The sequence below is a fragment of the Macaca mulatta genome, chromosome 8 (genome assembly GCF_049350105.2).
Source record: "Macaca mulatta isolate MMU2019108-1 chromosome 8, T2T-MMU8v2.0, whole genome shotgun sequence".
Classification (NCBI taxonomy): Eukaryota; Metazoa; Chordata; class Mammalia; order Primates; family Cercopithecidae; genus Macaca; species Macaca mulatta.
The window spans coordinates 117,036,226-117,049,181 of NC_133413.1; the positions used below are offsets into that span (position 1 = coordinate 117,036,226).

Consider the following 12,956-nt stretch of genomic DNA (forward strand, 5'->3'; position numbering starts at 1 on the left):
ACGTAAACCCAGATTTGACATGCACTTTTATTATTTTCATTGTTTCATAACAAAATTGATAGACAGTGAGGAACCCAGGTTTATCTGACCCCCCCAGAGCTAGAGAGGATAACAGCTTCTGGTTTCTGAGTACAGAGTCAGCTAACATATTGTATGCTTTGTTGCTTTGCAAAATTCAATATAATAATAATGGCCAGAATGGAAATCTATCCAGCCTCTTTTCCTTTTTTGTATTCTCATGTCTTTCAGAACTTTCAACAAGTTTATATAGCTTTTCATGCTTACCTTGATGTTTAGTGGTAGCTAGTTCCTTTTAGTTGGCTAAATAAAAAGCCCTTAAAATCTAGGTCCGAAATCTAAACTCTTTATGAGCCAGTTGGTTTAACTCATTTTGTGGTCAGAGCCTCTGTGCATGTTTGATTGATTACAAGTGAAACTAGTCATAGCTCAAGAGAATCGTCACATATTTATGACACCACTAGTGTTCACTGTAGTATGGTAACTGTTTTTAGAATTATGTCATGATCTGAAAAGACTGTAATTGTTGTGTCAACCTGAGGAAACTTATCTGTTTTTGTGGGCTTTCTGTAATAGTGTTTATCTGTCATTTATGGCTTGGAAATTTAATACTGTGCGAGAGCCTGGTCTAGGCAATTATAGAAGATAGAAAGTTTTCCTTTGAAAGTTAAAATGTAGGAAAGTTGTTAAATGTTAGTCAAGAATAAGTAATACAGTAAAAACCATAAAGAAATAAAACAGAAGAGAGGCAAAAACTAGAAAAAAAAAGTCATTTAAAGGGCTAAAGCAGACATGCTTAGAAGGTACTTTTGATTAGACATACTTTTGAAAATCTAATTTTCTACTTTGTAGAGCTTGTTTTTCTAATTGCCTTAGGTTTTAAGATGTACATGTATATTGTTTTCTTGCTCTTCTCCCCTCTTTTGTTTCTGTTATAGATGGGTATGTTTGTCACCTGTGCCTAGAAGAAATTCTTCTAGCTTGGCCATTAGGATATAATGTTTGAGCTCACCTGATTTGGAGGGGGTAGTTGAAACTACCACTTCCTTTGTAACTGCAAGACCGTTTAGTTTTCAGATGTTATCTTTAATGTTAGCAAAGTATGTGTTTTATATAGTGTTTTCTGTATAAAAAACTATAATTTCTGTTCACTAAGTTGAATCTACATGGAATAGTCTATGAAATAAACCTTACATCATTACCAACTAGTTCGATGTAGTAGTGAAAATCATTCATGGGTATTTCACTCTAGTTTGATATATAAATCTCTTGGATTTGCAGCATGGAGTGGGGAAGAAATCCTAATTATAGTTCTCTTTTCCCAGTTTAATTTCTCCTCTTTTTTTTTTTTTTTTTGGCTGTTTTTTCTCAACTGTCAGTGGAATTATTGTCTCCCTGTCTCCATATTTAGGTAGTGTCAGTGGCTGAGTATCACCGCAGGATCGATGCTCTAAATACTGAAGAACTGCGCACACTCTGCAGACGCCTCCAGGTGCCCCCTTCAGTAGTTTCAACCCCTCCAGAGACTGAATACTCCCTGTTTTTAGTGTTCTTTGTCATGGCAAATCTCATTTGAAGAATTTGCTTTGACTGCAGCACTAAAATTAAGTTCCTTTTTGTATTAAAGGTTATAGTATTGCCTTGAAGAGCTATGGATTATCTTTTCTGTCATCTTTTCATTTGAAAAATATTCTGAAGAATGTTCTGTCACTTTAGAATTATTCTCAGTATTGTGTGTTTCTTTCAGCGATGAGGAGTTTTCATTCATTTAACATTGGAAGAATGGTGTTGGTTTCGAGATTGAATCTTTTCTAAACAAAACCTGAAAGATATGGTACTATAGGAAAACTAAAAAAAAAAATTAATAGCAAGGCTTAAATATTTTCTTTAAGGCTATTTCATTTGTATCAACGTCACATCAAATATCTCAATATGATAAACTGTTCTTGAGGCATTCTTGGTTGGTATTAGGAGTACATTGGAATAGTACAGTTTAGATACAGAACTGGATAAATTACTTAAAATTCTGTGAAATAATCTTTGTGATTTTTTTAGATACAAGAAAGCAATGCAATTGAAAACTTATTTTTCAGTTTTGTCTATTATACTGTGTTTCTTCTTAATAAGATATGCTTTCATGGCTTTGCTAGACCTACTGAATTTTTTTCTTTTAATGCTTCTAATGCTGCCTTGGGTTTCTTTTTCTTTTTCTTTTTACCTTTCACATCATCAAAATAAAGGTGAAACACGATGATATGAAAGAATGAGTATTTAACTTCTTGTCAAAAAACAATACAGTTATAAAACATGTATTGGTTGCAAATATATGCTGCTCAGGTTTATTAAGAAACCTGTTAAAGGAACAAAATAATTTAGCAAAATTTTCATTCCCGTGTAGAATCACAGTTGCCAAGCATTGCTGCATTTTAGTTATCTGCTCCAATAGAATTCTGCATATTTTCCAATTTAAAAGTTTCATAAATAATAGTTACGTTTCATTTCTTTTATTTTCTAATGTTATGTTTTATATATTAAAATAAAATTAATATTAAAAAGTAAGCACCAATAGAATATATCGTGTGGTAGTAAGCTTTATTTTTAGTTAGTTAACATTTTTTTCATTTTAAGAATACCAGTGAAATCATTTCCACCAATCAAAAGCATATATTCTTTGTAATGCAACGCAATAATCTAATTTTAAAAATAAATTTATTAACAAATTAACAGTAAAATTTATTGTTTGGTCCAACTAGATGAAAAAAATTAAATGTTTAGAAAGTTAAAAAAATGAAAGCATTTAAAAAAAAGTGGTAACATTTTTCAGTGAAACAAATAAATACATGCACACCTCACAGAAAATAAAGTTATATTTTTTATTCTACTATTCTTTACATTAAAATTTTGGCATCCAGGAAGTTTTGTTAATTATTTTTGACAAATTTTGTGTTTAGCATGAAAAAATTCTATTTTAAATAGCACACATACACACACACACACAGACACAAAGCAAGCCAACTGGCTGACTTTTGCCCTTCAAGGGCTTAATTAAAGATGAATGCAACTATCTTCTTTACACAGAAATACGGGGATTTATCATTCCTACCAGTCCTTCCTCATGTACTGGATGAGAAAACGTCTGTTTATATTGTTATAAAATCTTTTTCTAAATTGGCTACATCATAGATATTAGATATGGGGCATCTTTTGCCCTATAAAATCTTAAGATTAAAGATTTAGACACATTTTCTACAATATAAAGCTTTATTTATCTGAAAAGTCTGATAATTTTGAAAGCATGTCACAAGTTTACATTAATACACTATCTCTATTTACTTTTTTAGATTACTACAAGGGAAGACATAAATTCAAAGCAGGTTGCTCCAGTGAAAGCAGACCTGGAGTCTGAATCTTTTCGACCAAACCTAAGTGATCCCAGTGAACTTTTACTGCCAGATCAAATTGAAAAGGTATGACATGCTCACATAGGTGCATTTCTGAGTGTGAGTGTGTACCCATGAGAGTAAAACAGCCTCTTTTTAGTTGTTTCTGAAGCAACAGCATTAATGCTATTACTATCCCACTCCAATGAAAAGAAAGAGTAAGCAAAACATGGCAGCTAGTGTTAATTAAGGTGTTAGGAGATTTAGGTAAGCAGACACTAATAGCCAATATTTGTTTTATTGTTGTGTGCTTGTTACTTGCTTTATGTGAATTATTTCATGTAGTTGTTACAACAGTTGTAGAAATTAGATGCTCTTATTATGCACATTTTTTATTAAGTTAAAAAATCGGGAGCATAGAGCGATTAACTTGTTCAAGGTCACACAGGGAGAAGTATTAAAGCTTGATTCCTAACTTGGATAGTCTGTCTCCCTAGCCCATTATTTGAGAGATATTTTAATAATCAAGCTAATAGTCTATCAAGTATTTTTGTTAATTCAATATGGAAGGCAAAAGCAGTAAGTAATCTATGTTTCTTATCTCTGTTCTAATCTGTGTCTGGTTCAGGATGATTCTCTATTTTCCTAATTGACAATTAATATGCTGAGAAATGTGTAATACTTTTCAATCATCTTAGTATCTTTGAGAATAATAATTTCTACTGTTAATTTATTTTTATAGCCTACATTATATAAGCACCATTAAATTCCAGCTGGCAATAGTATTCTATATAATGAACAACAAGCTATCAAGTAAATACTAACACTTTGTTTTTTAAAGCTTACCAAGCATCTTCCACCAAGAACAATTGGCTATCCATGGACTCTTGTTTATGGTACTGGAAAACATGGCACAAGCTTGAAAACTCTTTATCGAACAATGACAGGTTTAGACACCCCAGTGCTGATGGTGATTAAAGACAGTGATGGACAGGTATGAAACACTAACTGCATAAATCGCTTATCCTTTAAGAGCAGTAACAGTAACTTTTAGCATATTTCTTTGATAAACATTACTTTATTAGTACATTTTATTATTTAACTGATAATTACTGGGTTCTTTAAATATGCAAGGCAATGTTGAGTGTTACAGAGGATAGATATGAGCATGATAATTAAGAATTACTGCCTTCAAAGGGATTATAGAGTGGTAGAAAAGAACGTTTGCACATACCAATATCTCTAATGCTGGGAAAACTGGTAGGTTTGTTAGAACCTAGAAAAAGTGAGGAAATAAGAATGAGGTTCATGGGAAAGGTAGAAATTGGCAGAATCTTGAATAATGGGTAAAGTTTTGATTAAAAATAATTGTTTGAAGGTGATAGCCAGAACAAAAGCACAAATAAGAGTAATACTGGTTTGTTCCTCAAACAGCAAGTTCAAGTCAGTTGTAATTGGAAACTAATGAGAAGGTAAAATAGCAATATTAAAACAAAACTCTAGTATTACTAACACCTTTAGTGTTTTATGTGTCAGGAACTTGACTAATCACTTATGCATTATGTTATTTAATCATGAAAGCCCTATAAGATTGATACGGTTATCATCTTTATATTAAAGAATGAGTCAACTGTGACATAAGCTCATCAACTTGTCCAAGGTTACATACCCAAGAAAAAGTATTTGCACCAATGAAAATGAATGAACTGCTGCTACATGCCATGGCGTAGATGAATGTCACAAACATAATATTGAATTAGAAATCAAATACCAAAGAGTAACTTTCTTATGATTTCATTTATAGAAAGTTTTATTAGGGGGCCAAATGAATCTATAGTGGTGTTAGGCTAGTAACTCCTTCAGGTAGGTGAGCCTATTGATGAGAAGAAGCACAAAGAGAGCTTCTAGAACTCGTGGTGTTCTGTTTCTTGGTCTGAATGAACGTTGCATGGGACTTTGCTTTGTGATAATTCTAAACTGAGCTATGCATTTATGTTTTGTGTACTTTTCTATAATATATATATAAAATAACCTTTCAATAAGGAAATATTTTCAAATTTAAGACTATAAAGATAGAATGTCAGGATAGACAGTGACTGTACGGATTATCTGTCAGATTGTCTGCGCTCCCATTTCTGATGTAGAAACTTCAACTCATAACACTGAAATTACTTGGTCAATCTCTTATTCATCAATTTTTTCACTAGGGTACTGTGTGTCTTGTATAAGATCATGCACAGGGTTAAAGGACAAAATAATTCACACATAACACATGCCCTCGTGGAATTTACTGTATAATGATAGAGAAAAAAATAGCATATTTTAAAAGTGATAGAATGTTTCCCTATAGTGAAGGACTTATTTTATTAAGCACCACAATCCCATAGCATCATGTTATCCATTTCATACATATGTTGTACATATAAGTCCTCCTGAAATGTGTTAACTACTTTAAGATTGTCTATTTAATTACTTTAAATAAAATCCCAAAATTTAAAAACTAGGAAAAAATCTGTTTTTCCGCTGAAAAACCAATATGCTTTATATTTGACAATAATGTAAATTATATAACAGCTAGCCATTTTTACCTTTTTAAGTATGGTTAGATGAAACTATACCAGATTTATCTTTTTTGCATTTTATTTAAACGTATATGATGAAATAATGCTCACTGAAATAAATTTGTTAGTCATGTCATTGAACATGCCTTTTTTATCCTTAGGTTTTTGGTGCATTAGCATCTGAGCCATTTAAAGTGAGTGATGGCTTTTATGGTACTGGAGAGACCTTTGTTTTTACGTTCTGTCCAGAGTTTGAGGTAAGGACCCCTATTTCAATATTTTGTTTATAAAGAAATGGCATAACATACTGCTCAAAGCAATTTATAGATTCAGTGCTATTCCCATTAAACTACCATTGATATTCTTCACAGAATTAGGAAAAACTATTTTAAAGTTCATATGGAACCCAAAAACAGCCCAAATAGCCAAGAAAATGCTAAGCATAAATAACAAAGCTGGAGGCATCACGTTACCCGACTTCAAAGTGTGCTACAAGGCTACAGTGACCAAAAGAGCATGGTACTGGTATAAGAACAGACACATAGACCGATAGAACAGAATAGAGAACTCAGAAATAAGACCACACACTTGTAACCATCTGATCTTCGACAAACCTGACAAAAATAAGCAATGGGGAAAGGATTCCCTATTTAATAAATGGTGCTAGGAGAACTGGCTAGCTATGTGCAGAAAGTTGAAACTGGACCCCTTCCTTAAACCATATACAAACATTAACTCAAGATGGGCTAAAGACTTAAATGGTAAAACCCAAAATTATAAAAACCCTAGAAGAAAATCTAGGCAATACCATTCAGGACATAGATACGGGCAAAGATTTCATGACAACAATGCCAAAAGCAGTTGCAACACAAGCAAAAATTGACAAATGGTATCTAATTAAAGAGCTTCTGCACAGCAAAAGAAACTATCCTTAGAGTGAACAGACAGCTACAGAATGGGAGAAAATGTTTGCAGTCTATCGTGTGACAAAGGTCTAATATCCAGAATCTACAAGGAACTTAAGTGAATTTGCAAGAAAAAAACACCACTGAAAAGTGGGCGAAGACACTTTTCCAAAGAAGACATACATGCGGCCAACAAACCTATGAAATAAAGCTCAACATCACTGATCATTAGAGAAATGCACATCAAAACCACAATGAGGTACCATCTCACACCAGTCAGAATGGCTATTATTAAAAAGTCAAATAACAACAGATGCTGGCAAGGTTGCAGAGAAAAAGGGAATGTTTTGTTTTGTTGTTGTTGTTGAGATAGAGAGTCTTGCTGTTTCGCCCAGGCTGGAGTGCAATGGCATGATCTCAGCTCACTGCAACCTTTGTCTTCCAGGTTCAAGCAATTCTCCTGCCTCAGCCTCCCAAGTAGCTGGGATTACAGGTGTACACCACCATGCCCAGCTAATTTTTGTATTTTTCGTAGAGACAGGGTTTTGCCATATTGGCCAGGCTGGTCTCAAACTCCTGACCTCAGGTGATCCACATGCCTCGGCCTCCCAGAGTAGTGGGATTACGGGTGTGAGCCACCATGCCCAACCGGAAGAGGAATGTTTTTACACTGTTGGTGGGAGTGTAAATTAGTTCAACTATTGTGGAAGATAGTGTGGCAATTCCTCAAAGACCTAGAGGCAGAAATATCACTTGACCCAGCAATCCCATTACTGGGTATATACCCAAAGGAATATAAGTACTCCTAATATAAAAATACATGCACACAAATGTTCATTGTAGCACTATTCACAATAGCAAAGACATGGAATCAACCTAAATGCCCATCAATGATAGACTAGATAAAGAAAATGTGGTACATATACACCATGGAATACACCATATACACCATGCAAATTAATGCAGGAACAGAAAACCAAACACCACATGTTCTCACTTACAGGAAAGAGCTGAATGATGAGAACACATGGACACATTTCAGGGGAACAACACAGACTTTGTGTCTATTGCAGGGTGAGGGTGCGGGGAGGGAGAGAAGAGCATCAGGAATAATAGTTAGTGGATGCTGGGCTTAATACCTAGTTGATGGGATGATCTGTGCAGCAAACCACTATGGCACACATTTACCTATGTAACAAAGCTGCGCATCCTACACGTGTACTCCTGAACTTAAGTTGAAGGAAAAAAAAAGAAAGATGGCATAAATGAAAAAAACATGCACTTTCGAGTCATGCACAGTTGCATTTGACCCCTATCTTTGCCTTTTACTCCCTGGTAGCTTAACTTTTCTTTGACCATTTTGAACTTCAACTTTCCTGTAGATAGAATGAGGAATCATAAAATATGACATGGTCATTTAATAATTAAATGAGGATCATTTATATATAATACTTGGGATGGCACCAGACACAAATTATGGACTTAGTAAAGAATATACATTATCATTACTATTCTGTTTATAAATTGTCATTGTGAAATTTCCAGAAACATTTAATGACTAAGCTTAATGATGTAAGTCATGAAAGTATAAAAAATAAATTATTTGGATTTAAATAAAAAGTTATTAACTGGTTTCTTTTTCTTTACCTGTGTGGCTTTACTGTGCCTTGACTAACATAGATGGAATACATTCTTATGCTAATAAAATCTAAAATGTAAAGATATAAATGAATTTTAGTGAATGTGTGACTATTCTTAAAACGTTGAGTGCAATATTAGTATCTCGGGCACATTGGAGTGTGGCACGTAAAACCTTCATTTTAATCTCAAGAAAAGGAATCAACACCATTGGTTATAAAAATAAATGAACAAAATAGGAACGATTTGGTTACACAATAAAAAGTCTTTTAGCAAATTTGTACTTAACTAGGTCACCAGAATAACCAATGCTTTTGATTCCTTCCATAAAATATATCAACTGATAGCAACAACTAATTGAAAGCTTGTAGTTATTACAGATTTTCTAAGCATCAGTAGTGCCTATTCTCACACTTTTTATGTTACTGCTACCTGATAAGTGTAATAATGTAGTCAATTAAATGTTACATAACTATGAAAAACAAGTGTTAAAGTTTTATTGAAAACTGTAATGAACACATTTGAAAAACTTGATAAAGGTAAGTTGCTAGAAATTGCTACTATGATAGGTTTAGGTAAAACACCCATAAACTGTTAGAAAAAGATATTTAAGAGTATTAATGTCTAGTTTGCTTTTGGATTTCTCAAATGATTTTAAGTTCTCACTGTTTAAAGAAATTGAAACTGGAAATCACAAATACCCATTATGGGCGTGGTTTATTTAAGAACTATGATCATTAAATATATATCCAAAGTAAAGGCCTTGGCCCTATGTTAAAATATTATCAAATTAACATACATTTATGTTTAATGGTAAAAGTTAATGCATTTGTGTCTGATTTTTTTTCAACTCATTTACTTCTTTCTTCAGTTTTTTCTTTTTTTTTTTTTTTTTTTTTTTGAGACAGAGTCTCACTCTGTGGCCCAGGCTGGAGTGCAGTGGCTGGATCTCAGCTCACTGCAAGCTCCGCCTCCTGGGTTTACGCCATTCTCCTGCCTCAGCCTCCCGAGTAGCTGGGACTACAGGCGCCCGCCACCACGCCCAGCTAGTTTTTTGTTTTTTTAGTAGAGACGGGGTTTCACCATGTTAGCCAGCATGGTCTTGATCTCCTGACCTCGTGATCCGCCCGTCTCGGCCTCCCAAAGTGCTGGGATTACAGGCTTGAGCCACCGCGCCCGGCCCTTTCTTCAGTTTTTTCTATTTACCATCCAACTCTTGGTGTCTGTAAGTCAGGAGAAAGAAGTGTGTGTGAAAAGTTAACAAAATTTGAGAAATTGGAATTGAAAGTTAAGTGATAGAATGTGTGCTTTCAAATTTAGTCATATAAACACTGAAACCCAAACCACCAGAGCCTTCTGTGCCAAGCTTTTTGTGGTGTTCTTATTCCTATACTGTCAATCTTGGCTTTGTTAACTCTTTTGAGTTTTGGAGAACTAACTCTGTATAATAACTATTTCATCTATATATTTAAAGCTTTTTTTAAATTTATATAGGTCTTTAAGTGGACAGGAGATAATATGTTTTTTATCAAAGGAGACATGGATTCACTAGCTTTCGGTGGTGGAGGGTAAGTCTCTTGGACATTTCATTATGAGATTTTTGAAGAATTTTAAAATGCATTTGGATTAGTTATAAATTCAGTCATCTTTAGAAAGTTTTGACATTAGAATTCAAATTTATATATTATGAAAATGAAAGTATATTTGCAAGAAGGTGCTCAAGTGTAGTTATTGAAACTATTGGTAGAGTATTTGTTTCTTCGTTTTAAAATACTGTTCAGTTTATTCACTGTTTATTAAGACCCATCTTTTTCTTTAGAGCATAGTGGCTCTTTGATAATTTAAAGGGAAATATCTCAGTACCTTTGAACTTCTCTAATTTTTAAATAACTGTGATGGAATATTACTGTATTTCTCCCAATGCATAGAAGAAGTCCAATTGTTTTCATGTTATTCTACTCTGGAGACCATTTGGAATGATATTTTAGGCAATAATAGAAATGGATATTTCTGTAGAAAATTGTAGGGACCCCTCAAGTTTTCAGGGGTTTTTTGCTTGCTTGTTTTTAACAATTATGAATCAGACAATAATATGATTTTTTTGGCATTGCAAGTGCTGTGAGGAACTTTGTTTTTCATTTGGTATCCCAGCCTCCTTTAATCTTGACAGTGTTGGGAGGTAGGCTGCTCTGGTCCCACCTAGCCTGGGCTTAGCAAGCATCAACTCCTTCCTTTGGTATTTCTGTCTTTCATTATTAGACATGGGTATGCTAAATAATTTTCAGACTTGTAAAAGTGTTACAATATTTGTATCCCACAGTTGAGGATACATAATGATAATTTATTCAGACCACCAAAGAATATTCATCATCCCGGGTTATTCTATTATTAACAAATTTTCTTACAACTTCTCTATAAGTAGGTGTGGGGGATATAATTAGGGCGATTAAAAAGTGATCATGGTTATTGTAGACTTCTCTGTTAGTTTTAGCTGTTGAACTCAGCATATATTTACATGGTCCAATTATACTTTTTGAGGGGGTATCATTCAGCCCTCCCCAAAACAGTAGTCTTACATGTGATTCTGTTAGCTCTCCAAGAGGTCCACTCAAGCTAGTGGCTTATAATTTCAAGATTTTATGGGTGCTTTAAGTCTTCAAAAATGACATACACAATGCCATTAGATGTCTGCTGGAACTAGATTTTATTGTACAACATGATTTCACCAAGCTAAAGTAATCATTGGGTTATTTGATAATAAATTAATATAAGTTTTCAGTGTTGGAAAGAGAGTACAGCTTCAGAAAGCAGAAACTACAGGGAGTTAATATTCCCGAATTCCAAAGGAAAGGCACCCCAAAAGAAAAATAATGATGAAGTGGACTTAATGTAGGCTTAGGAGTCCAATAGACCTGATTCAGATTCTCACTTCAACTTATGCTATATGTGGTATCTTGAGCAAACTCCCTAACAAATCTAAACTTTCCTTAGCTATAAATTGGAGATTAAATCAGTTTTACAGGGAGATTATAAGGAATTCACAAGGATATGATTTTTGTGCAAATCCTAGTATAGTATCTAGCATATAGTAAGTACTCAATAACTGATAACCACCTAAACTGATAGCCACCTTTACTTACTTTCTTTCATCCAACATGATCTGTTCCCTTCTGATACCAGGAAGAATTCTGCCTGCAGTATCTTTGGCTGCATGAGCTGTAAGACATTAATTAAAGATTTAGAACACCGCTTTTATTCCTTCTACTTCCTTAGCCATTCTCTTTTCAGAAAGTCATATGAATCATCTTTGAAAGCATTGCTCATATAAAAATACACTTTCTGGCTTTCCAGGTGTTTCACCTGGGACAGATCTGTCTTAAATACATTTACTTAAATATTTGGATATCACATACCCTTCTGAAATGCTGATGAAATGCAGAGACATCCATTGTCCTAAAATGAATATACAAATTAAATTTTATATGTGATATTAAGAAATTGACAAAAATATTGAAAGCTTCTACTCAGGGCTTCAGAAAGTTCAGGTTACCTTGGAAAAAACTATTCATACTTGGTAATAAAACTTATTGCAGCATCAGTGACATTCATGAATCTTGAAGGTCAATTTTGAGGTACTTCTTAGATGTCATCTGAGATTACAACTAAATGTCTAATCTTTTATTAACCCTTTCATATTTAGCAAAATAAGGTTTTTGTGAGGAAGTCTGACCCTTTCATATTCTCCTTTCTAATAGGTTGGCTGTGATAGTCTATTCGCACTTTAAAAGGCTCATGGATTCAGATATCTCTTTAAAAAGCATGTTGTTGCCAGTAGTGTTAGAGCCTCTAGAAGTCTATTGTCATAAGACCATAAACTTTTTAATTCAAATGCAGTTTCTAATTTATCTTTGTGTTTTCCAGTACCAATGTCTGAAACATGATAAATGTGTATTTAAAGTTAAACAAATTAGTCAAATATGAATTTCAATTTGAACCTTAACAAGTGATGGCTTCCTCATGGGGCAGGGGGCATTTTCAGGACCATCTAGTTTTTGCAGTGCTTCCGTATCACTAACTCTGGATTGTTATGATTTTCAAGGTGATCTTGCATCTTAGCAAAGTCCCATTTTTATTTACAGAAGAGGTTCATAAGAACCACATCACTGGTTATCCCATTACAGTTTTTTGTACTGTCAACTCTCTTCTTGAATGACACAGGATGATCTCTTCACCTGGTTGTTGTGAATTACTATACTGATCCGTCTTTTCTGTTTTGTTGTGAAGTACCAACTCTTTTTTTTTTTTTTTTTTTTTTTTTTTTTTTGAGAGAGAGAGTTTCATTCTTGTCGCCCAGGCTGAAGTGCAATGGCACAATCTTGGCTCACTGCAACCTCTGCCTCTCAAGTTCAAGTGATTCTCCTGCCTCAGCCTCCCAAGCAGCTGGAATTACAGGC

The 12,956-nt window shown here is 33.9% G+C and overlaps 1 protein-coding gene across 12 annotated transcripts in view; it reads left to right on the forward strand.

Annotated features, from left to right (window-relative positions):
* Positions 1-12,956, forward strand: part of OXR1 (oxidation resistance 1) — a 469,361-nt gene that overhangs the window by 452,435 nt on the left and 3,970 nt on the right. For 6 of the 12 annotated variants that reach the window (XM_015145857.3, XM_015145862.3, XM_077943952.1 and 3 more), the window contains 5 exons: positions 1,430-1,510; positions 3,360-3,485; positions 4,240-4,392; positions 6,121-6,216; positions 9,997-10,070. In XM_015145857.3, the coding sequence (XP_015001343.2) occupies positions 1,430-1,510; positions 3,360-3,485; positions 4,240-4,392; positions 6,121-6,216; positions 9,997-10,070 (530 nt within the window). The remainder of the gene's footprint in view (positions 1-1,429; positions 1,511-3,359; positions 3,486-4,239; positions 4,393-6,120; positions 6,217-9,996; positions 10,071-12,956) is intronic. The other 6 variants (XM_015145860.3, XM_077943954.1, XM_077943953.1 and 3 more) reach the window with 1 other exon arrangement.